We start from the raw sequence: 25035 nt of genomic DNA, 5'->3' as shown, positions 1-25035 counted from the left end.
GCCTAAGTTAATAATCTTGATAAAAATAGTTTAGTATTAAATTTTAAGACTAAAATAGTTGACAGGCAGGCATCGTATTAATCGTATAAATTTGGGGATTATGGAATATTTATGAAGGTTTTCAGGTCTAAATAATTAATTAACCCTAACTTAAAAATTAAGAGTAAAGTGTTAAAAAAAAATGAGCTCACCACATGATGCTGCTCTGTAAACATTTTGTTCAGCAACAGGAGTGACTTAGGCATTGACTCCTCTTCTGTGTTTTCCCAGATCACTAGAAGTGGAAACTGGGAGAGGTCATCTCTGAAGGTACAAGGATAGATATGAGGCCCATTGTTACGGCCCACAGCCTAGCATCTCATTCCAACAAGGACAAGTAAAGGATGCTTAGAAAAGGAATGTAGGACAAGCATGAAATGATTCCTCACTCCATGTAACATCCAAGACCCTGGCAGTCAGAAGTTTGTAGATTTTTCTATGCTAGGACTAGTGTAAGGACTATTTTTTAACCATATGTTTGAATGTACTCATGCTTTTGACATTCCAGATGTAATGTGTCATTGGATTCCAAGTCTTGAGTGCCTGCATTGTTTGGAAAAAACCCTCTTTTTTTTTTTCTTTTTTTTTTCTTTTTTTCTTTTTTTTTTTTTTTCTTTTTTTTTTTTGTAGTTATAGTATAATAATCTTACTTCATCATTGTCGGTATCATTCTTTATTCTTTTGATCTATATCATATCTTTTTTCCCTCTGAACCTTACCAGTATATTTCATCTTGCATCAAAAGGGAGCTGTTCTTTACCCCTGACCAGCCTCATTGGCCTCCTCTTAACCATTTCTCAGTGTATCACATTCATTTGGAGGTGGAAGCACCAGAACAATTTGCAGTTTTCAGGATATTGGTGCTACTAAATGACACAGCGATGGCTTCTCCTTTATTCTCCACTTTCCCCCAACAGTTGGGATTCTGTTTGGGGTTTTGGCCGTGCTGACATTTTCAGCTTAGTGAGCTAAGCATGAGGACTATGGGATCTATCTTTTCAGAGGTGATGGCTGATTTGGAGTGATGGAGTAGACAGTTTTCCACATGTACTATACTTGGTGCTTAGCACTCAGCACTACTGGATTTCACATGCTGCTTTAGCACACGGGATTGGGCCATCTTTTTTTAGAGCTTTTGAGTTTAGATGTGACAATACTGCATGGTAATGTGCTGTCTGCAAATCCTATCAGCTCTTCCCCACACCATTTGCAAGTATGCTGAGCAGAATAATCACTGTGGTAGTCTTTTGATTGTGAAAATTGACCACTTATTTAAAGCATTTTTTCCTAGAATTTAATCTCCTGTCTAGAAGACCCTATTCTTTTTCATCCCACAGCAGAGCCTCTATTGGAGACTTAACTATTAAAAGCTTTCTGCAAATGTCAGTATACTAACCAGATCACATTAATCTATATAGTCACTGAGAGCTCCAGTGACCTGCAATAGATCTGTGAGGAATGGCTTCCCTCTACAATAGCCACACTGACCCTTTCCCACTATATCATCATTATCTGTGTGCCAGCTAAGCCTCACCATCCTTATTGCTTCCTTCCCTCTGCTCAATTGAACATGAGACTCGCTTGGTTACTTTCCAAGACCGTTCTTAAAGACTAGTGTCACACTTGCCACTTCCCATTCCTTTGAAATTCAGCAATTTACTGATTTAAGCAGTAGATTATATCCTATAGCTACTGGTTGAACAGCTTCATATCCAAATTCCTTTAGAACTGAGGATAAAAGTCATCTGCTTCTGGTGGTTTCTCACTATCTGTTTCATCAGTCTTTTATAAATTCTTTGCCCCTGACCCTGCTGTTGGAGTCAGTTCCTCACTCAGCCCTGCAGTGAGCAGACCCTCTGCAGGAGTTTTGCTGCCCTCATCTTCAGGGAACATTGATGCAAAGAATTAATCTGTTTTCTGCAGTCTTTTCTACCTTGTGCCCAAACTGTCTTTTGAGATCTGCCAGACTGCATGCCTCTAGTGTGCTTGAAAATATCTTCTTAGATCTTACATTTCAGCATTTTTCCTCCTCAAAATTTTGTTGTGATTTCATCTTTATCTTGTCAGAGTTTATGTTCTTTTCTCTTTTGTTGCATGGATGCAACTTTGGATGACGGAATCAGGTTTCTCTGTAAGATCTATAAAATCAGCTTCTCATATTTTGAATTTACTTTGCTTTTGCCTGATGAGAACTCCCTGAGACCATCAAGAAGATACCAGAAAATTTTCTTCTTCCTTTTCATAATCTCTATTGGTTCCCATCCCAATTGTAATGGTGAAGTACATGTTATTAATATTACATTATGCTACAATAAGTTATCCCACATCTGTTTTCAAAAAGCAATAGTGTATCAGATACAGTAGGACAATGCATTTTCCTTTTATCTTTGACAGCTTTATTTCACATATACATGGATTATTTTGCAGCAATGTTGTGAAAGGCATCAGGTGTGCTGTAGTACCAGAAATCCATTTTGCTGTCTTTTCAGCCCTCGTGACTGAAAACTCCATTTTTCCCTCTTGCACTCTACATTCTTTGCAGACAATCAAGTATGCACATTTTCCTCTTTCCAAGCTCTCTTTCTCAAATAGCACTGCTCTTTCTCTCTCTCTCAGGAAAAGGTGAAAAAGCAAAAAGAAAAAAGCTAGAGCTCCTGCTGAGGAGTGGTGTGAAGGCCTTTTCTTGCTCTGCATCATGTCCTGTGTCCCCTCTTTCCCCCTTTTTTTGGGCAGGAGTCAAGACTCCGTGGGAACAAAGGGCCTGGCATTTCCAGGGGTAAAGGAGCTGCAGCTGCTTAAATAGGTGATTGGCCACAGGAAAAAAGACTTTTTCACTCCAAATATTTATGTGGTTGGTTCAAAAGTAGCCTGGGACACTTACAATTACAGTTATTGTAATTGTCCCAAAGAGAAGTACCATATCTCCTTCTGAGACATCCAAGCTCACACACCTAAAATGCACTGGAGGGAGACCAAGATTACCAAAACCCCATAGCTTTGCTCAGGCTGTGCATCACACCAGGCAGTACAGATTCTCTGCTGGGAGGAAATTTGCACAGCACATATCCAGCCTGTGCCTAACTCCAGGCAATGATACTAGAGCTTGACAGTACTTGGAAATTCACCAAAATAGATACTCTGGCATTGCCTTTTTGTCTCAAATTTTTCAGCCTTTTGGACCAATTGACAATAACAACCGCAACAAATAATATGTAGAAGTGTTTCAGTTATAAAAATAGAATGCCCATATAAAAATAATTGAATGTGATTAGTCTCTTTCCTGAGGTGTAATTATAAAATGCATTAATAAAATGACAGATAGCAATGCCCTCCACATAAATCATTTGAGGATGCTTTTATCATTAGATTTAACATGGACTGAAAAAGTGCATACGCAATTAATTTAATTTCATGCAACTGGGAACCATACACCTTCTTAGAGACTGTTCCTTACATGCCAGCAGAGGCAAACATACACAAGGCTCTCATCCATAGTTTAAAAGCACACTCAAGCAAGAAAAAACCTCTTTATTACATTAAAGCTGTGTTTCCCTGCTGGTTCACCCTGTTTCTGAAACGCTGTTTGTGTCTATGGTTGGCTTTTTTTAACAAGACCAGTAATAATTCCTTTAAAATATGGCCAGAACAAAGGCTCTGCAGATAAACCCACATCTACTTGAGGCACTTTATTCTAATGATTTGGAGAAGCTTTACAATTTTCTTTCTAATTAACCTAACAATAATGATGTCACTTAAACATTCCTTAGGAATATTATCTCCTCATTATTGCCAGAAAACATGTTGCCCAATTTTATAGCTCAGTTGTTCTTACACATGGATGGAGCATCTGAATTAACTTGAACTGAAACAGATTTTTTAAAGAAACACTTTCCATACACACAAAGTACTTTCATAATTACATTTAAGTCGTTAATATTCAAATTTCAAAACATTAAGGGGGTGAAGCATTCAGTGTTTACTTTGTGCTTGCACATTGTAAGAATATAATAGAGGAGTGTTCTGCTTACCAAGTGGCATTGGGTTAGGAGGAGAACCAGTGGGTTTGGGTAGGTACTTATCCCAAACAGCATGGAAAATCAGCAATGGACATATTCTTCAGGAAGAAAAAAAAAACAACGCAAAATCAGCATATATAAAACTTCCAGATTCGTAGCTGCAAAAAGCACATTTCTTCAGAATACATAGAGCTCAGGGAGCAGCCAGGCAAGCTTCCCAGGCTGTCTTGCCAACACATTTCACCCTGAAGTTGCTGAGAACATCTGGAGGACACAGAGGCAGATCACTCCTGCTTTGTAGTCTTTGCTGAAGATTGCCAGGAAGGTTAAAAACCAGAGCTGATGCCAGTCTGGGGACTGTCCCACAATCAGGGCTTGCCTGTTGGCACTGGGAAAGGGTAGATCCATCTGTTTCACATGTTTAAAGAAACATAAAGAACTGGAAACAAAGAGGTCTACTGCCTGATGAGAATGAGGAGATGGCTGAAATATTCAGTGTTTTCTTTGTATCAGTCTCCATTGAGATGCTCACAGGAAACATAAACAGAAATCAGTATAAATCAGAACGAAGAGAAAACTGCTTGAAGCATACTTAGATTCAAGTTTGCAGAACTTGCTGATGTATGTTCATGTGTGTATATTCATGTATATTGATGTGTGCTCACTGACTAAGGTAAATAAATGTATAGAGTATTAGTAATTATGTCTAAGAAATTCATTGAGGACAAGTTAGACTAGAGGAAGCAAAACATATAGCCTATTTTTAAAGTCAAATAAAGAAAATTTCCTTTAACTCTTGTATTCAGAAATAATCTGTGACAAGTTATCAAAAAGTCAAGAAACTGACATGTGAATTGTGGAAAGCAAATCCTGTCACACCAGTCTAATTTTGCTTTCTTATGTCTGATTTTCATTCTTATTTCTATGTGGAAAATGGGGAGGAGAATGTACAACCTTCCTTTCACCTTTCAACACTACATTCTGTGAAATTCACATTAAAAGGCTGAGGAAAAAGGCTCCAGGTGGAATCTCTTTTAGCATGGTTACTGACAATAATTCCTCTCAAAGGCTGCTCTGAATGATTTGCTCCTTAATAGTAATTACAAGTGTGGTTCTGAGGTGTCTGAGATGAAAGCAACTCAGTTCAATATTCCATTAATAATTGGAGACCTACTGATAAATTATAAAATAAAATTTGCTGATGCCAGTATGTCACTATTCATAGGAAGTTTAAAAAGACTTTGAGAAACAGATAGTTTCAAAATAAAAATTTTATACTAAAGCAGTCAATCTGATAAATTCACTGAGGTGTACAGTGCTCAGTTTAGGGCAGAGAAATCAAATGTACGATGTAAAATGTGAGATAACTCCTTAGAATCCAAACTGACCATGACTTTCAAATCTGTTATTTTACAAAAAGGGAAAGAATTTGTTCTGTGAACATCATTAGTAAATGTGGAAAAAATGTTATCATTTTGATCTGTTCTACCTACCCCCCACCTTCATAATATCCTCCATTTGGACATTGTGAACAGACATGGAAGGATCCAGAAGAGAAGAGAAAGAGAAATTCTGTGCTATAAACTGCAGGAATCAACTTTTGATCCTAAAAACAGAAATGAGGATCCCACGTAACAGACACTGATTTTATGCTTGCAATTACCTCTGGCCTCACCTTGGTTTATTTTCAATATGTGGGTATATCTAAGATCCTCTTATAAAATTGCTGGATTTAGAAAAGACAGAAATAACTCCACAAATCTAAAAATTTATTCCACAACAGAAAAGTTGAGGGGGAAAGCACATTTGAATTCCTAGACATAGAGAAAACATACAGCAGGGTTTCCTCCCATATCAGGCATGAGAAAATCTACATCATGGAGGGAAAGGAAGGGAAGGTTATCAAGGTTTAAATGCAGGGAAAAACCAAGAATTGTCCCTTACTGACACATGGGGAACCCTCCTCAGCCAAGGTTTTCTCTTTTGTATGAGTTTCCAGATTTGAGCATAAAGTCTAATTGAAAGCTTTTCTCGAGGTAAGACTGTTGACAACTTTTCCTTGTTGTTTTCTCATCTAATCAGAGCTGGGCTCGTGCTGCAAAGGCAGTATAATTCAGCTGTACATCACTCAGCCACAAGACACAAAAGCAAGGAACACCATTAACCCACTGCTCCTGCAACTATTCATTATACCTCTGGTCTGACCCTTTCTGATGTAGATTTCTACATCAGAATTTCTACAATAATTTTTGCAAACTTGTTTCTCTCTCCTCCTTCAGTCACATAAACAAGATGCTAGCCTTTTTCAAAGCTTTTCCAAGTTATTTGCACGTAATATTTCATAAGAAAAGGAAATATCAAATCAACTACAATATTTTATAATGAAAGAAAATATCAAATGAACAACATGCTGCCTACAGAGAAGAAAATTCGAATTCACAGAAATACAGCAAAGGTTACATTAATACAAGGTAGTTCCTGCATAGTGACCAGTGAAAACAGAAGGAAGGCAAACAGCAAGGGAAAAATGTGACATTAACTTAACCTTTTTACATATTAAACTATATTAAAATCTTTCTGTCTTTCTGCTCTGGAGTGAAGAGGATTTTGTTTGAGGGACTGTACATTCTCTATGCAGCTTTCAGTACTAATTTTAAAAGCTATTCATCAAGGAGTGTTAAAAACACCTCTTTCATTTGATCTAATCTGGCACTTCTCTCAAGACATGCTAACAAGAACATTTTAAATACCTTCTGCAAAATATGGTCTACTCAGGCAATGTAGCACAAAAAAAAAAAAAAAAAGAACTGTCCTTAAGCCTCCTGAAAATCTGACTTTATTTTTACAGGATTTCTACAGAGTTTAATTGTTTCATGACATTTAGAAACAGGTTTTGCCAAACTCATTGAATTTTATCTGTATTTGGCCTGACTAATATCCTTGCGGGGATGCTACAAATCCATCTTCTGTCTGTGTTACAGGAGTAGTAACAGAAATTTTCCCTTTTTGCTCCACATGAGTTCACCAAATGTATTCTCCAAAAGTCAGGGGGATACAGAGAGCCCTGAATGGCCAGACCTGGGGGAGATCTCACCATGGTGCAGAGGGCACCTGTGTTGTGTGTCAGTGTGGCCTGAAGGCCAGCAGAAATATTTTAAATTTTGCACTGCATGGTACAACCAAATGCATTCTTTATAACAGAGAAAATCAGCTGAGAAAGAAATTTGCACTACAAAAATAATACTGCACAAAATAATTTTGATATTTTTTTCCCCACTGTTAATTCTGCAGCATTTACAAAGTGTAATAGCAAGGCTAATAAGTTTTATTTGGATCAAAGGCTTTTTAGTTACGCAAAGTACCAGCATAGATTGCATACAGGATCCTGAGAGAATGCAGCTCCTATTGACAAAGCATTAATTCTATGAATTCCTATTGAGAAACATAGTACTTCTACTAGCATTCTTTCTGTCTCTGAGTAAGTAAAGTAAGGACTAGATAACTTCTTGACATCCTTTTCAGTTTTCTTTGATGCTAGGTGTTGTGCTGACATGTCACACTGGGCGCATTTATTTGGTAAATACTATATTTCAAACTCAGGAAAGAAGGTAAACCTCTGAAGGATTACACTTTTAGCTGACAGAAGCACAATTGTAGCAAAGACAACATATAAAATAGAAGATATTTCAATCTCCAAGGCCAGCTAAGAGCTGGTTTTGTTAAGACAGTCTTGTAAGAGGGAAAGAAAGTGCACATCACCTTGAAGGCTGTATAATGTCCTCTCCAGGATGTGTAGGCATTGTTGCTTTAGTGAAATGAGGAAGCTGTAGGTGCACACTGGGGCAGGTAAGATCCTGCTGAATTGATGTGTTCCTCTGGCACTGACAAATAAGTGTGCTGAGGCACTCACACCCTCATGCCCTGCTCTTAGCTGCCCATCACCTGGACCAGCACCTCTACCAGCTCCAGGAGATCATCCCTCCCTCTGGGTTTCTCTAAGGATGCCCTTCCAAGAGGGCTGGGAGGCTTCTGCAAGCCACTAATTCCAAAAGTTGTGGTGCTGCTAACACGAGGCTCAGGTGCCACCTCACTGTGTTGCCTGTTTAAGGCTCTCACAAAGGGGTGTCCCAGCAGGCTGTACAGTGCTGCTCCCCACGTGTGCTGCGCTGCCCAGGCACAGCACAAGGCAACTCCTCCACTCCTGAAGGAGAAGGTTTCCAGCATGGAAAGCCAGCCAGAATCAAAACATGCAGGCTGGAAGCAAAGCCAGGGTAATTGGGTGGATGGGATATGCAGATATCAGTGCCCCCTTTAACTGCTGTAGAAATAGAGCAGAACAATAATAATGAAGCCAACTCTGACTGGAAATCTGGCCAGGAGATGAGTGGCAGAAATGCATAATCAGAACCCTGGAGTCAGCTGCTCTAGCTAGACAGTTCAGCCACAGGCTGTGCTTACTCCCAGCAAAAAGCTCCTGTGGTAAGTAATTCAAAGCATGCTCTTTGAACTCCAGCAAACCTGCTTGTCCTGTGTCATAGCACTAACCTTTCTTTGTTTAAGGGCATGCTTCACAACTACTCTTAATTTGGTGTGAAACTTTACTACCAAGATTTGGAAATTCAAATGATGGAAATTTATATTTGTGCTTTGAACCTCTCTTTTCTCTATGAAAACAGCGAGTGCAACAAAGTTCTTCTCAGGTTCACACAACACTGCATGTTACAGAATAGCGCAGATAATGTTCCAGAGATTCCACCGTATCAAATTCAACAAAGCCTCTTACATGCAGAAGATGTGAGGCAAGTTACACTGATTTCAGCAGAACACAAGCAGTATTTGATATACCATATTCAGAATCCACTTTGGAGGTTATTTGATCTGCCAGTAATATTCCTCAGATAGACAGGAACAAATTTATCTTGATGTGTCTGTCTGTCATTCAAGCAACCTGTGATCCATTGAATATGTCTCTCCCTGAAACCCTCCTTTTACTGCAATTCTGTCTGACTCAATATTCTTCTTACCTGACAGGTAGGAGATCAAATAATTGAAATCAATGGAGAAAGCACAAGGGACATGACACATGCCAGAGCAATAGAGCTAATCAAGTCTGGTGGCAGGAGAGTGCGACTGTTGTTGAAACGTGGAACAGGCCAGGTCCCAGAATATGGTGGGTTTTCATCTTTACATTTTTATATGTGCATGACTCTATATAGATTAATTACGCTGCTTTTGAATTAAGTATCAGTTGCAGATATTTATATATTGTAATTTCCTGGAGCACATGAAGTATAGTTGCTTACCTGTATAGAGGTGGACTTACATGTGTGTACATCACCTTCATCTGCTGCCCTCCCGACACAGGCAGTGGCTTTTAAGATGTGCATTGGAGGAAGCACTACAAACCTCCTAGGGGACATCTCTGAGCGTGCTGGGAGTGCTGATTTGCCCATAAACTCTCCTTTTCTTCCTTTATTGGAATTTCTTCCTTATTGGTACTTCTCTGCACATTTTGAGTCACAGCAGATGATCTTGTTGCCATGCAATTGAGTGGCTCAGGTTGAAACTCTAAGCATTATCAAGAAAGTGCTCCTTTCTTTGGCAACTTCACCCATTGTATTCTCTCTGATAAAATACACAGATGATCAACCAGAACCCAATTTTGAATTTAAAACACGAGATTTTGCTCACTGTGGTGAGAAAACAGGATCCGTTCTTCTTATGTTTTGTTTCAGAAGGACTTCTGGGACTTTTAAAGTATTTCAAAAAGTGCGAGTCATTTAGACAATATAGAAACCTTCTTTCATAACTGAAATGACAAAAAGTAAAAATAAATTATCCAAAGGTAATTTCAAAGACAAAAAGCTTTTTTAAAACTGAAATTGGAGCTTAATCTCTGGTATGGTGTAACAGTTTCATGTAGTTACATAAGCTGTATGATGTGCACCTCTGGGCCTTAAATCTCTCAGGAAAAGGGCTATTTTTTAATGAAAAGTCTTTAACTTCTTTATGCTAGGAGGCCCAAAATGCTATTAAACTTTTTTACTTTTACTTTTGAAGTTCCAGAATGCTTTCCCATTAGAATCAGAAATTACAGCCACATAAAAATTCAAATACTTCATCTTAACTAGAATTTCAGGTGAGCCTTTGTTGCCAACATAAATTCAATACCTCTGTTAAAGTCAGCTGCACTGAAAGTCAGTTCTTACCCTGCTGTCAATACACATGGTAATTGCATTCTTTTCTTCTCTAAACTAGAGCTAATTTTATGGCTAAGCCAATACTCAAGACAGTGCATGCTGCATTTTTTACAACTTTCAAGAGTTTCTAAATAAAGGCAGAAAAGATGGGCCATAGCCCACTCATCTGGTAATAAAGCTAATGATTTATACTTCTGGTGAGTAGAAACAAAGCCAAAATGGTTTTCAGGGCCTCTGATAAAACAATACTAAGACTTTTAGTATCAATTTTAACTAGTGTGCAATCCTTTCAGAGAGACCTCCAACAGAAATTCAGGTCGCTTCCAAAACTGTTTCATAGGGAGAGGTGCATCACTTTTAATAAAAGAACAAACAAACATCCAGGACTGATATAGTGGTAGTAATCCTTCTCAAATAGCAGAACTATATACCAGCAGTTCCCTGGTTCCTCAAAAAACAATTTAATCTAAGATAGGGCTAGAGGGCTATGATGAGCAAAGAATCTGTTGCAGTTCAGACCCATTCCAAATCTGAATTTCTTAAGATCCCAGTTCCAAATGGCACTTAGACCCAAAATAAATTTCCATTGCTCGTATAATCTTAAAAATTTCTACATTAATAATAAAAAAACCCCAAAAAACAACAACAACAACAACAAAAAACCCTTCAGTGTAAGTATCATTGATTTAGGAAAACAAATCTTCCAAAATGTGCAAAAATCTTCCCTTCCATAAAAGATGATGAGTAGAAAATACATATAAACCACTAGAAGTCCAGACACAGCTTTTAGTGCTAACAGAAAGCAGCACAGTGACTTTGCAGTGTTGTTCAAAGCCAAGCTTGCCATTTGGGAAGGCATTTGGAATACTTAGCATTAGTTGCTTAAAAATGCAGATTACTGAGAAATAAGAGTTGCTACTAAGAAGTGCAACAGTTTGTTAAACAGCAATGTTTAATCAGACCATTTTCCAAGCTGCATCTCCAGCTTACAGCTCCATACAGGAGAAGAACTAAGTAGCCGTGCTTGAAAGCCCCTTTTTCCTACTGCACTGAAAAAGGAGCAAAAGTGTTCAGGAGTTACTTCATGGTGTACACACAACCTGCAGAAAGCATCACAGCAAAGGAAAACATCTGCACGTCTGCAGTTCATAATCTGTGCTTTGTGCAAGCAGAGAAATGTTAGAATTGTATCCAGTCTGGAGGCAGAATGGAAGCAAAGTAAGAAGATGCCTGTTGAAATTAACTGAAATAATTAAAGTCCTCCCTAGATCATTTCCCAAAGGTGTAAGAATTAGTCTGAGAACAAACAGAAGGTGCACTTAAATTCCAACAGCAGCTGCCTAGGAAGTTAAAACCAGAAATTAACAAACAGAACAAATTAAAATGGGAGGCCACATCTCAAGCAAGCCAGATCTCAAGGTTAAGTCATCATGCTGTGAAGAACATCTGTCAAAAATCCCCAGAAACGTCTTTTCCAAATAATGTAAAACTGAATGCAGAGAAGATTGTGACAGTATGCTTGAGGACAAAGTGGTCCTGAGGACAGCAGAAAAACCAGTCAATATTTAGTAGCTCCCTCTTCCTTCAACCAGAATTTCACAGCTGAGACATAACAAGACTAATTGGAGCTCTTTTTACTGAAATAGTCAGGGTTTTTTTAAGCAAGTACATGTCAGAAATATTTCTTATACTCATCAGGGTCCAGCTGTGGAGAGCATCAGTGGGAAATAAGACTTAGTTGAGTATAAAAATGCAAGGCTGGAGGACAGAGCTGCTATTGGGACTGCAATGTTGGTGTGCAGCAGAAGCCTAGGGATAAATATAAAAATAGCACAAGTTTACCAGGGTCCTCTCCTGGATATTCTCTCTCAGTCCTGACAGACAAAATGGTCTGGGACTTCCCAAGTCAGGTTTAGTAATGCTGTGATTAAAGCCCTCTCCAACAGCAGCAACACCCAGATCACAGGTTTTCACAGCAGAAAACCTATCTAGAGCTACCTAAACCAGCCAGCCAAGACTATCACATTATTGTCTTCAGTCTTCAGCTTCTTGGCTTTCCTTGTGTTTTAAACCCCAGTGCAATGTTTCTGTTAGTACAAAATATGGTGGTGTCTACTTGAGTGCAAGAAATGCCAGTGTTTGAATGATGATGTGATTGACATCAGTAAAAACAGTGTAAAGGAAAATTCATCAGTAATAAGAAAGTGATTTGTGAAAGAAAAGAATGTGTGCTGAAAACAAGAAAGCACTTAGTGAAGAAACAAAGAACGAGCTGCTGTGAGGGTATAAATCTCCTGAATGAGTTATGTGAGTTTATACCGCCTGGAAATCTGTCCATTTCCAATCTTGGAACATTCTGGCTGAGCTGAAACACTGTTCAAAGCTAGGGTAAGAAATAAAATGTGCTGCAAATGCATCATTTACCTCCATTCCAGCTGCTGATTTTGGTTGAAAACAAATGCTAAAGAGCCCATACCATTTCAGAGGCAGAAATCTCCTTGTAGCAGGCGTGCTACCATCAGAGTGTAAGCAAAGGAGCTCAGGTGTGATTAATGCTTCAAAACTACAGCTGATTTCACAGCAGGGTGCAACAAAAGAATCATTGAAAGCAGGTGTTTTATCACCCAGCATCTCAGAACATGTTTGCTGAGGATAAGGATAGCCAGAGGAACTGTGCTTCCGTGGGAGGTGAATTATTACAGCCCATCCAAACCCGAAGAACATCAGCCTCGTGTTTCATCAGAAATAGTCTGCCAGCTGAGTTCTCCAGAGAACCAAGCCATACTAAGAAATCATATTAATGTGAAGAAAGACTAGAAGTACTGCTGGGAATCCTGATCCTGAAAAGCACTTAGTGCCTGGGAAGTCTGGCTGCAGAGAGTGTGAGGTTTCAGTCATGTCACAGGACACAAAACCCAGAATCATCACTGCAGAACTGAGCACTTCTCCCACCAGCATTGAAAACAATTTGAGTAAAGTGATGGATCAAGACATTTCTTGCAGTGGCTGCCTAATTTCCCATGTGTGCACCTACCTAAGGGGTTGCTGACTTCAGCAGGAGCTATTGGGTGTGCAGCACTCCTAAAAATCTGTCTGTTCACACTGTGGGAGCCTCATTACAGATGCTTATGTATTTCAGGCCGTAGCTATAGAAACACCACGAGAAGGACACGTACTTTGCATAGCCAAACATTGGGATGAAGAATCATCCTTAAAGGCAAAATGCGGGAGAACTGTTCACAAGATCCCAAAATAGTAGAGTTCAAGAGGAAGTAAAGCTGACAAATCAGTCTCTCTGTCCAGCTATGAGTTCTGCAAAAAGTTATCTCTAACAATTGATCAGCCCTGGAAAGCTGCAGGGGTTTTGGGGAGCACCTAGTCTTTTCTCTAGCTGTCTTTGAAGGAAGTTCCCTAGCCTATGGTGTTTCACTCTCAGTCCCAGCAGTCCTGGCAGCTTGTTTTTTCTGGCTTACTGCTCCTGGCCTTTCCTAACTGGAGATTTTATTACTCATGGTACATTGAAATATAGAAGACCCTAGAAGTTTCTGAAAGCAATGAGCCTTATAATCAAATGACTGTCAACAGGATGTAAAGGTGGAGAAGACCGAGGCAGGTTGGCACCTGCAGGTGGACTCCATCCCTCCAGCAAGGCATAACCCCCTGCCCCAGCTGCTTTCTGTCTGGTAGTGCAGAGGGAGCAAAACCACTGAATTTCACCCACAAGGAGCATCTGGAAAAAACTAATTTGTTTCTCTTCCTACTTTCAGGACTAGAAAATCATCTGCTGGGTTTGATATAAGGTTTCAATTAAGTTTCACTTATCAAGTTTTGAGTTGCTTAAGAGCTCCTGCAGGGAATTATAACTTCTAGAGAGTCCAGCCCATTTACACTGAGATTTTAGAAAACTTTTCCATTGCCCTGTCTCAGACATCTGGATCTGGCCCTGAAGCATTCTAGGTCACACTGTGATACTAACAGATGCACAGAGCTGTGGGAACTGGAATCGCTGAGGTTTGGAGAACAAGGAATCTGCCTTGTGTGGTGATGGTTGGTGCTGTATGGATCTACACAGTGATGGTCCCTTTCCTTCACTTCCCCTGCTTGGTTTGGCTGTATTAGAAGACATGCCTGGGGCTGCGTTGTATGTTTTTGGAATCTCTGTGTCTTCACACAATGCCAAGTTGTGTACACAGCTCATCCCATGGATTCATTACACACAGGTGCTTTTACAGAACTAGAGTTTAGATTCAGTTTGGGCTGTTTAAGGGAAGAAGAATAAAGTTTCAGTATATGCAAACTGCTGGTTAAGAGATAAATCAAGTTATTTAGCAATAAGTCATTTCTGAAGGGCCTGGAAGAAACTCTCGTGTCTTGCTTCAGCACTACCCCGGGAAAAAAACCAAAAAATGTCAGAGTTGATACCAATACAAGGATTTTTCTTACAAGTAAATTGGCACAGTCCTTAAATGCATTAAACCCTTTGCTTTTGATTTGTTATGACTCCTTCAGGAAGCACCTCAAGATGTACTCCATATCCATAGACCAGGTGAATCTATGTCCTGAATATATATGTACAGTAGTTTCAATAATCCACTAATATGTAGACTTACAGCATGCTTATTTGTCTTAGCTTTACAGAAATACTTCTTTCCTGTTACATATAAGCTTTTCACTCAGTTGTTCTAAACTTACTAAGAATTCTCTGCTCTAACAATAGTAAAATGTCTGTATGTCACTGGTTCTGTTAATTCTAATGATTGGTCCTAGGCTGTTCCTCCCCTTCCTTTAGGAATGGTACCTTCCAGTCTCTCCATGTGCATGAAAAGTGACAAGCATGGGTCCCCATATTTCTACTTATTGGGCCACCCTAAAGACACGGTTTGTAAACTCTGCATGTATATTATCTTTCTAATACATTTTGTTTCTCACAACTGTTAATAGAGTATTTTCCAACTTCTTCTTACATGCTAGCTCACTTAATAGTTTCTACAGTGTTCAACTTTTCTTTCATAACTGGTTGTCTAAGACATCCAAGCAACTCTGCATTCTACAAATTTATTTTAATATCCTAAATAATGAGTTTTGCATGTTACACTGCTACTAGTGCAAAGGTCTGGTATATATCCACTTTTTTCATGACAAAATTTTATCTTCTAAATATGACTTTTCAGGTAGAAAATCTTAAACTTTTGAGTTTAAGCCATAATTTTCCTCTTCTTTATGGCACTTGGCTTTCAAAAATATTAACTATAAGAAGGTGGAAGTTCAAACAATATTTATGTGTAGCCTCTTGACAAAATAACTAATGTAGAATTGAACACATTTTGAAATGTGCTGTAAGGCAATACTCACTCATTCAACCCTGTGGTTATCTGAATTTACACAAAGATATTTGCTCTTGATTTCAAGCAATTTTGTTCATGGCCCCAGATCCAACTGCACAGATTGTTCAGATATATCTAATTTGTAATACAGAGCCAGGGCCCAAATATGGTACCTGGAAAGCAAAGGAAAAGAAAACCTTTTTTTTTCCCTATTTTCCTATTGATTGCTTTCCTCACAGAAAACACAGCAGTGTCCAGATGTGTTCAGCTCTGTCTGCTGCTGGCTTTGCACAATGTAGTACGTTTGCTACAATTACAAGGACAGTCTCACACATTGAAGTAGACAGATTGGAGATAGAAAGAAATGATATCCAAAGATGTCTTCCAGCCTTTGAGATTCAAAATGTGATGCTCACAGAATTCCTGCCCTCAGCAACCAGGCACTAAAATGTTAATTCCACCATTCCTTGCATTCTCACCTTACCTCTGTTTCGTTCTTCACTAAACCCAGAGAGGTCATTAAGGCCATTTTACAAATCCCAGTGTTCAGTCCAATGAACTGCAGTTCCAACACAAGTTCTACATACTTATAACTTCAACTTTCTGGGCATCATCTTTATTTTTCCTCTTATAGAAAAACATACACAGGAAATAAGTATTTTTTCTGAAATAAGTAGAAATGTTGGTACTCCATAATATAGCTAAAGTTAGTTTTGCAGAGTCATCCAGCTGTGAATGGTTCTCATTTATTGTCAGGAAATGTTGCAAGAGAATTTTTTTCTCAGTAATATATCCAGAAAATCAAAAGAACTTTAGTTCTGGTCAACACCAAAACTGAAATACTTCCTTGATTAAAAAGCAGTATCATGTCAAATAAAAATATGATTGTTATAAAATTACTCCATTTCAGGTTTTTTTAATGAAAAAGTTTGGAGGGGAAGAATTTTCTTTAAAAGCCCATTTAGATGGGGCTTATCCCAACCAAAAACGTGGCTGTGCATTCATTGGAGCACTGAGCAAGGAGTCAAATTTCCTGATGCAGAGCAGATAAATTGTCCATTCTAATATGCCTTAGGAGTGGCCCTACCATATCATAGAGCAGTCTGTTATAAGGCCACATCTTAGACAGAGGAATTGTTCCCTTTTGTATAAATAATCACTTCTGGAAGATGATCAGCAGGCTTACTTGAACTTAGATACAGCACAGGAGAGATGCAGGTAGTTTGAAAGGTACCTCCAGATCAATGGTACATGCCTGTGATTCCTTGCACCACTGGTTTGGCAGCCCTTACTAGTGACCACAGCATTCATATTTACAAAAAATAGATTTAAAATTGGGAGCTTATACTGTGGGGTTGTTGTTTGAATATAGTTATATCCTTCAGAAGTCTCCAGTTTAAAGTCTGCTACAAAGTGATTTTTCTAGTTCTGTTAGAATGTCTGAAGCTTTTACATTTGTCTAATAAATGGCTAAACCATCTTGGCCTGTACTTTGAAGCCAGATACTCCTGTCTGTTCAGAGTACTGATCAGATAATCCAGTTCATCCTTTTTTTAATGCTCATTTTATAAATCTCCAGAGCTGAGGTTGGGTGTTATTTGAAACTTGAACTATCCCATATATCATTTATCTGATGTGAGTGCAAAAATCAATAGTCATTTTGGAAAAGCGCCCTTTTTGCCTTTGACCACCTTGGTGGAACTGCAAACATTCATTCGTATTCCTGCTGCATTTCCAATACCACCTTCTGATTTCTAGCAATACCAACTTAATTTCAGGAACCTGTGGTGTGTAAAAAAGAAAAAAAAAACCCTAACTAAATGAACCAATATACTGGTTAATAAAATTGGTCTAAAACCATCAGGCAATTTGAATATGGGCTCCCAAAGGTTCTAGAATGTTTTATTGCTACGGGTAAAAACTATTCAAGGGCAAAATTGAATATTAAAACCTGCTTTACAAACATGTCTTTAGTATTTAATAAATATGTAGCAGCTGGCAGAAAAGTAGAACATCCTTCTATTAAATAACAGTGGATGTATATGTATAAGTGGGTGCATATAGTTATTTCTGTCTCATAGCAAATTTCTATTTCAAAAGACAGGCAGACCTTTTATCCCTTGATACAGAAATAGAAAACCCTGTCTTGAAAGAGAGAGGGGCACATGGCATGAGACTTTCAGTTTTGTGGCAATGACTTTGAGCTTCCAGGAAGGCAATATCTTTTCTTCACTTTTTAAATGCAAAACTACCAAGTCCTAAAGACTGCTTTGGCAATCACACTCCCAGTGGATTCAGACCAGTCTAGCTGAATAGTCTAACCCAGGCTTCCCCCGTCTGTGTAACAGGGATAGTAATATTTACTTACCTATCTCATGGGAGTGTTCTGGGGATTAATTATTTAATGCTTGAGAAGCACTTTAAAGATTAAAATTCCTAGTTGACTACTCAGTATTATTACTAAAGCAGAACCCTGCTAATCCACACTAAATTGGCAGTGTCCCCCCATATCTGAGCAAAGATTTATTAATAAGGTTGTTGAGCAAGTTCTCTTATAATTAAAGCTTAATTATTCTAATATAATATTCTGGAGTAGATTTACTAATATGGTGTAAAGTGTAGATAATTACAGCAAAACTACAGATGAACAAATATTATCCCTGCTTTGGTTCACATAAACTGGCAAGCAGACTTCCCAAAGAAGGGGAAAGTCCGACCCACCAATCTTTTTCTGACATTTATTTCCATGGCTCCCTGTTTGACAATACTGGAAGATAAGCATCCAAAGTACAGGACCTGAGAGAGTACAGCCATACCTCTGTCTCCACATCAGTTTTTCCTTTCCTCAAGTAATCCAGATAAATAGGTAAAATAGGAATTCAGTAACACTTACTGTGTCTCTGCAGTTTGCCATAGGACTAAGTCCAGTCTTCTGCTGTTGGAGAGTAATAGCCCAGAAAATCTCTCTCCTACTGCTCATCTCACAGTCCCTTTCATTTGCAACAGAACCCAATTAATAGCAAGAGTGCATCCCTGCAACTTGTTCTTACTCAGAGTTAGCTTCCCCACATATCTGGGAAGGTATCCTTGCCACAGGGAGCTGTGTACCCAAGGGAACAGTGTGGAGGCACACAGGAATATTCCTGGATCACACAATCCCTGTGGCAAAGAGCCTGACTCTGTGATGCCCAAGACTAAATTAAACTAGCAAGGCTTCTCATAATCTCTCCTCATTGACACCAGAAATATGATGAGTCTGAATGATCACACAGAGAGAGACACCAAAACCTGTTGTTATTCCAGCCACTGGGGAGGTGAAGGCAAGGGCTGTCCATAGAGGGGTTTGCAAGTCCTGCCTCTGTCCCCCCAGCCCATGGTGCATGGCTGATGCTTTGTGGCCTGACCACAGGGAAAGATTAGCAGAGGTCATGGCTTCTGTCAGATTTCTCAGAGCTTATCATTCCTAGCTTGGGAAAAAAAAACCTCAAAAAATGAAAGGAAGCTTTTTTACTTTGACAATATGACTGTGACTGTGACTCTCAAACCAATGCTTAACAAACGTGACCATGGAGAGTGTTAAATTTTGTTGAGCAAGAGCAACATCTCATTACAGAGTTTTCAGATAAATTTGTCTCAGCATTCCAAAGATATCAGATACTACAACAGCCCTGACAGCACGTGTGGTCCCAGAGTCAGCTCTGCACCTTCACTGCCTAAAGGCCCCCAGTCTAAAAAGTTTGCTGAAGAGACACTAAACTGCTTCTGCAGCTTCTGCCCTAAGCAGAGCAGGACTACTCATTCATGAGCTTTGTGACTCAGTTCAAACCAAGTGTTTTGCTTAAGATCCTGCTCTCACTCGTAGAGTGGAACCTCGGTGCCTACCAGAAACAACTTTCTAGGAGCATGTCATACAAAGTCAAAATGCTCTGAATTCCTCATTATTAAGTAAATTTTATTTATCAACATGCTTTTAATAGTGACAGCTATTTGTTGACCTGACTTGATGACTACTGCTAACGCCCATTTTAGTTGTGATAATTAATAATTTTAATATTGAACTTTAATTAAGTGTGTAATATTCAGCTCTTAAATTATTCAGTTTCTTCAGAATGTTTTTCATTAATACCACACATTTTATTAACATATTTATGAACACCTTTTATGACTTAATTTGGCTTAATTCTATTAATAAAAACTAATTTGAAAGTCATTATCTTTTTTAATTATACAGTAATATAGTTTTTCCAGCTCCAGCATGGCTCTGGGAGAGAACTGCTGAAATTTCTCCAGTTCTACTCTGCTGCCTGACCACACAGGAAAAATTGACAGGATGAGTATTGCCTGAGTAGCTCTGATCTGATAAATGTGTGAGATGCTCAGCACTTCAAAAAGGGCACTAAACCACCTGGAGGACCTGTTGAATGCTAATGTGTGGTTAGAGCAGCACCACTCAAGACTGGTGCTTAAGCTGTCTACAGACTTAACATTGACATAACAGTGAGGAGCTTCCTGTGGAGGGTAAAAGGCCCATGCAGGCTGCTACTCTTCACTGGAGCTCTTTCAGTATTGGTAATCCTGCAGCATTTTTGCAGATGGATTGAGCTGATTCAAGGAAAAATCTGATCTACCAAGTGTTAGCACCTGTCCCTGGAGGCAAGGGTAACTGCAGCTCTTGTTAATAGATCCCTTTTGGGGGGGACTAGAGTGAAGGAACATTGAGTGATGGGTGTTTATAAATAAATAAATAAATACAGGGTTTATTTTAGAACAATTTGGTTGAAATGGAAAGCAGGTACATGGCCATTTTGGTTATTATTACCTATAGTATATAACAATATAGAAGCATAAAAATCTCACTTAAGAAAATATATGAGGGAGGGAGGGAGGAAGGAAGGAAGGAAGGAAGGAAGGAAGGAAGGAAGGAAGGAAGGAAGGAAGGAAGGAAGGAAGGAAGGAAGGAAGGAAGGAAGGAAGGAAGGAAGGAAGGAAGGAAGGAAGGAAGGAAGGAAGGAAGGAAGGAAGGAAGGAAGGAAGGAAGGAAGGAAGGAAGGAAGGAAGGAAGGAAGGAAGGAAGGAAGGAAGGAAGGAAGGAAGGAAGGAAGGAAGGAAGGAAGGAAGGAAGGAAGGAAGGAAGGAAGGAAGGAAGGAAGGAAGGAAGGAAGGAAGGAAGGAAGGAAGGTTGGTTCTAAGGTGTGACAGCTGCCTCTCACATCATTGTAGCTGAGCCAGTTATGCCCCATTAGAGGGGATAAATAACATGAATATCCTGATACCTTCCCCAGAGGGGTTTTATAGCTGAGCCAGTTGTGTAAGGGAGGACACTGGCATGATAAAAAATATTATCCCACTGCACAGGATCTGCTTCTTAGCCTCTTATCTGGTTTAAAACCCAGCTTGTCCCTAAACAAAAGTTCATGCACACGTGCTCTGCTTCTGGGCTGTGACCTTGCACATCCTCAGCAAAGCACCTGCTGCTTTTGCAAATGGACAATTGTTTGAGTCATTAATCATTAACATTTCAGTCTCTTAGACCAAGTTGTCTCAGACTGATGATCACGATGATTTAAATATGTAGTTGATAGGACTGTTTATTAGAATCATATCCATGGAATAAACTAAACTGGATCTTGTAATGAGAAGTAAATTGTGTACCCATAATCATCTGGCCTTAAGATTTACAGCCAGAAGACTATTACGGTAAATTAGTAAAGTGAATTACTACATGAATGTACCTGTTTCTGAAATACAACTTGCTTATAGGTGAGCCTCCTTATTTTTTCGCCCTCTGCCATCCTGTCCTTTGGATAGCTTTTTTCTGCATAGAAAAATGACCCTTTTTTACTCTTGCTATTTTTAGGGCAGTATCAAAGTCTCAGCCCTGTTGTAAGGTGTGAGTAATGTTGGAGAAAGCCCAATTATGCAGAAGCTGGGGCACTATTGCAAAATCACAGTGAATTATTTATGGATGCAATTTATATTTAAGGGGTGCACAGTGGCAGAGTAACCAGGAAAGGGCTAAAGCAGCACCCCAAGGTTATCCAAGACAATCCAGGCCACCTGCTCTCCATGGCAGAAAGTCTGAGTGTTTCTGATTTTATTAGTTATCTCCTGTGTCAGCCTGAAAGGTCTCAGGCCACTTATTTGCAGTGTCCTGTGTTTTCTAAAAAGGACCTGATGTGGGGTGATGGGTGTAGATTTCTCTGTTCCTCCACTCAGCTTTGATCCACAGCCTCCAAAAAGGTTTCCTGAAAGGAACTCCCCAACAGTGGTTGTGTACATGTTCAACAGAAGAGCAGACATCTATTTCCAGAGGTCTTATGAGACACCTCTCTCTCTGACTCTGTGAGGCAATTAAATTATTATCTCAAGTGGTAAGGACAGTAAAATACTGGTGAAACAGTGCCATAATTAAAGAACTAACTCAGGGAAAGGGATTTACTGATGATGCCCTGGGTTTAATAACGTAGGATCAAAACTAGTGCAGAATAATAATAGGAATCCTCCAAGTGAGATCAGTTGCTTCCCATATTTCTTTGTTAATCATATTTAAAGTCTACATTACATAAAAAATTGAAAAGTGCTTTCATCCATGGTGGTGGCTACAGATTCAAACAAACACAAATCAATGTGTGTGGCTTTCTTGTTTCAAGAAAACATTCAGCATTTTTCTAAAGAATTTTTAAACATTTTTTCCTTGCAATATACAGTTTTGCCCTCTCTTAGTGAAGTTTAAATTTTCCCTTTCTCTCTGTTCCTTTAGCTCCTACACCAAGTAAGATCATCTCCTGAGCTTCTGTAGATTTGGTCTTCCAAGTTTAACTAACAATCTGCTCTTTCTGAAGTGTTGCAATAATTCTAAAATTAGATCTCTGAACATGAAAGCACTTCTCTAACAAACCTCTAAGCAGAGTACAGAAAAGGTGATGAAAGTGAGCTTTACCTGAAATGAGATCATTCAAAGTCTCATTAAATAGCCCCTGCAAGAACTTTATGAACACTGTGTCTGCTGGAAAAATATTTAGGGCATCCTCCATTTAATATCTACGTAAAGTATACAGTGGAATAGGGATATAATGAACCCAAATAGTTGAATGAACTAAATAGTTGTTCATCAGTAATGGCCAGGAACATGAAAAGAAGTAGGGCATCTGAGTATCAGTGGCACTAGGACCTGAGCTGTGCTTCCCAGTGCTGGAATGGGTCAGTGGCTGAATTTTCTGGATGTAAAATTAAACATTTTGAGTTTACAGAGGAGATAGAAGCGTTCATCACTTATGCTACACTTACATTCATATCTTTTCAGTTCTTGTGAACATCTGCAGAAGCCATGGCACCCATAGCTCCATGGAATAGGAATAGTGGTCACCTCTTCCAGTATTAGACCAGTGACAAAAACAAAAATGCACAGGGACTTTGGGGACAGAAAAACTAGGTCTGGCATTGTTTCGTGCCCCAAATATCAGTCTTTCTTAATGAATCATTCTGCTCTTTTCAAAATGCCAAGCACAAAATTTAGAAGTGAAAGATGTCAGGACTCAGATACATATTTGTTTTCCTACAATCTTTTGGGACTTGTAAATTAACTCTGCTTATCCTGAGCAACCGTCCTCAAACTTTGGAGAAACAAATGTGTGAAGCCAAAAAAACGAATTACTAAAAAGTAGAAAGACTCCACTCTTGAGCAAAGCTACATTTCAAGTTATATTTATAAAGTACTCCAAACATTCAGAGTCACTGTGACATTGTTGAATACAAACAGGCAAGTGGTAGAACAAATGTGGCTACATTAAGATAGCAAATAATTAGATTGGGTTTTCTTTATATCAGAAACAAGACTTCAAAATACTAAGGTAATCACTCAACTGTACGTGTGAGGAATGAGAAGTAGCTCATACACTAAAATAACCAAGTATAACCTGGGTTTATTTTTATATATGTATATGCCATGTATCTAATTCCTATACATAGAATTAATGTGTTGACCCATAGCATGCTGCCATCATACATTTGTAAAGCATGAGAGCAGTACTAATGATGGAAAGTCTGTCCCACCTGGATAGGGTGTCAGTCCCACAGTGACTGACCAAAGGAAGCACCATATCACAGCAGAAGGCACCCAAACCCCTTGAGGTTTGCTTCCAGGGCCACTGGTGTTCGAGGATATGGATGTGAATACGTTCAGTGGAAGGGGAGATGAGCAAAGTGTAATTTTATGCCAAGAAAAGCGCAATTTGTGAGAAAACATTTGCATAGGATATTGAATAATTAACAGGAATTACCATTTACAGCTATAAGTACAGGCAGGCCCTAAGGTGGGAGCAGAGCCCATTGCCACTCACATTCTGGGAAGGCTGGGGGAAAGGGTGACATATTGTGTCACATTTCCATAAGGCTGATAGTTGAACAGAAAGTACCAAGAGCTTTTCTAACCCTGAAATCTTCAGAGAATCATTTATTTCAGGAGACAAAGGGTGCTGTGTGTTTGGGCTGTGGAAGTGTGAGGATAAAAGATTAAAGATTCTTCATATATTCTGAAATATCCCTCCTTAGAGAGTGTTAAAGAAAAGCTTCAGGAGACCAATGCAATCAGGAACATCAAAGACATGTCAAGCTATAATGAGAAAGATCCAAATGCATTCCTGGTGTAGCACTGCCAACATTAGTGGATACTCACCAGGGGACAGTTTGTCCCATTTTTGTTATTAGCAGCATCTGTCAGAACTGCTTGCCACCTCCTGGCAATACATAATTTCAGACAAAAAAAGGGGGGGGGGGAAATAAAGCACCATATTTTTTATTCAGTCAAACCCTCTTTGATTCCCTAGGAAAATAATTCTGGGTAGATATGAGAACAGCTGCTTAGACATTTCAGAAAACCCTTCATTCAGACTAATGAAAGTGTTCAAAGCTTAAATATATTGTACATTATTCATATAATTTGAAAATTAAAAAGGCTTTGAGATTTTATTGTACTTAAGTTATGAAATGTGATGTCAGTTCTACTCTTAATACTAAATATTCAATAAATTAATATCAGTACTTTATGGATAATTATATCTGATGAAAAATCACATGTCCCTCATAAATTACTAAACAATTATCTAAAATATTTTGATGCTAAGGGAGAACCTATCCACAAATCAGTGGTCCACGGGCATAGCTCTCTTTTCTATTAGGACTAAAGCCAGGGTTCTTTTTCTCATGGTTCAGCCATCAGCAAGCACTGGATGCAGGTAGAGCAGCTAAGAAGCAGCAAACAGGCTCATGAGAATAGCATCCTCATTTCCACTCCATTGAATGTGTGAGCTGACAGAGCAAAACAAACAATTCATGTATGTGGCAGCTCTACCTCAAATAAAAAAACCCTTTAGACAGAAAACTTCTGCTCCTGATGTTTTCCCTGTGTCACTCTTCCCCCAAAATGGTTATGTTCATCTTCCACTTGTCCTCCCAAGA

At 38.9% G+C, this 25035-nt stretch overlaps 1 protein-coding gene across 13 annotated transcripts in view; it reads left to right on the top strand.

Moving 5' to 3' along the window:
- The window catches only part of MAGI2 (membrane associated guanylate kinase, WW and PDZ domain containing 2), a 703046-nt gene that overhangs the window by 671008 nt on the left and 7003 nt on the right, over positions 1-25035 (top strand). For 9 of the 13 annotated variants that reach the window (XM_063396964.1, XM_063396963.1, XM_063396971.1 and 6 more), the window contains one exon: positions 9087-9225. In XM_063396964.1, the coding sequence (XP_063253034.1) occupies positions 9087-9225 (139 nt within the window). Of the gene's footprint in view, positions 1-9086; positions 9226-14764; positions 14802-15022; positions 15134-25035 lie in introns of all 13 variants that reach the window. The other 4 variants (XM_063396968.1, XM_063396966.1, XM_063396967.1 and 1 more) reach the window with 3 other exon arrangements.

The sequence above is a fragment of the Prinia subflava genome, chromosome 4 (assembly GCF_021018805.1).
Source record: "Prinia subflava isolate CZ2003 ecotype Zambia chromosome 4, Cam_Psub_1.2, whole genome shotgun sequence".
Classification (NCBI taxonomy): Eukaryota; Metazoa; Chordata; class Aves; order Passeriformes; family Cisticolidae; genus Prinia; species Prinia subflava.
This window is presented reverse-complemented; position numbering and strand designations above follow the sequence as displayed.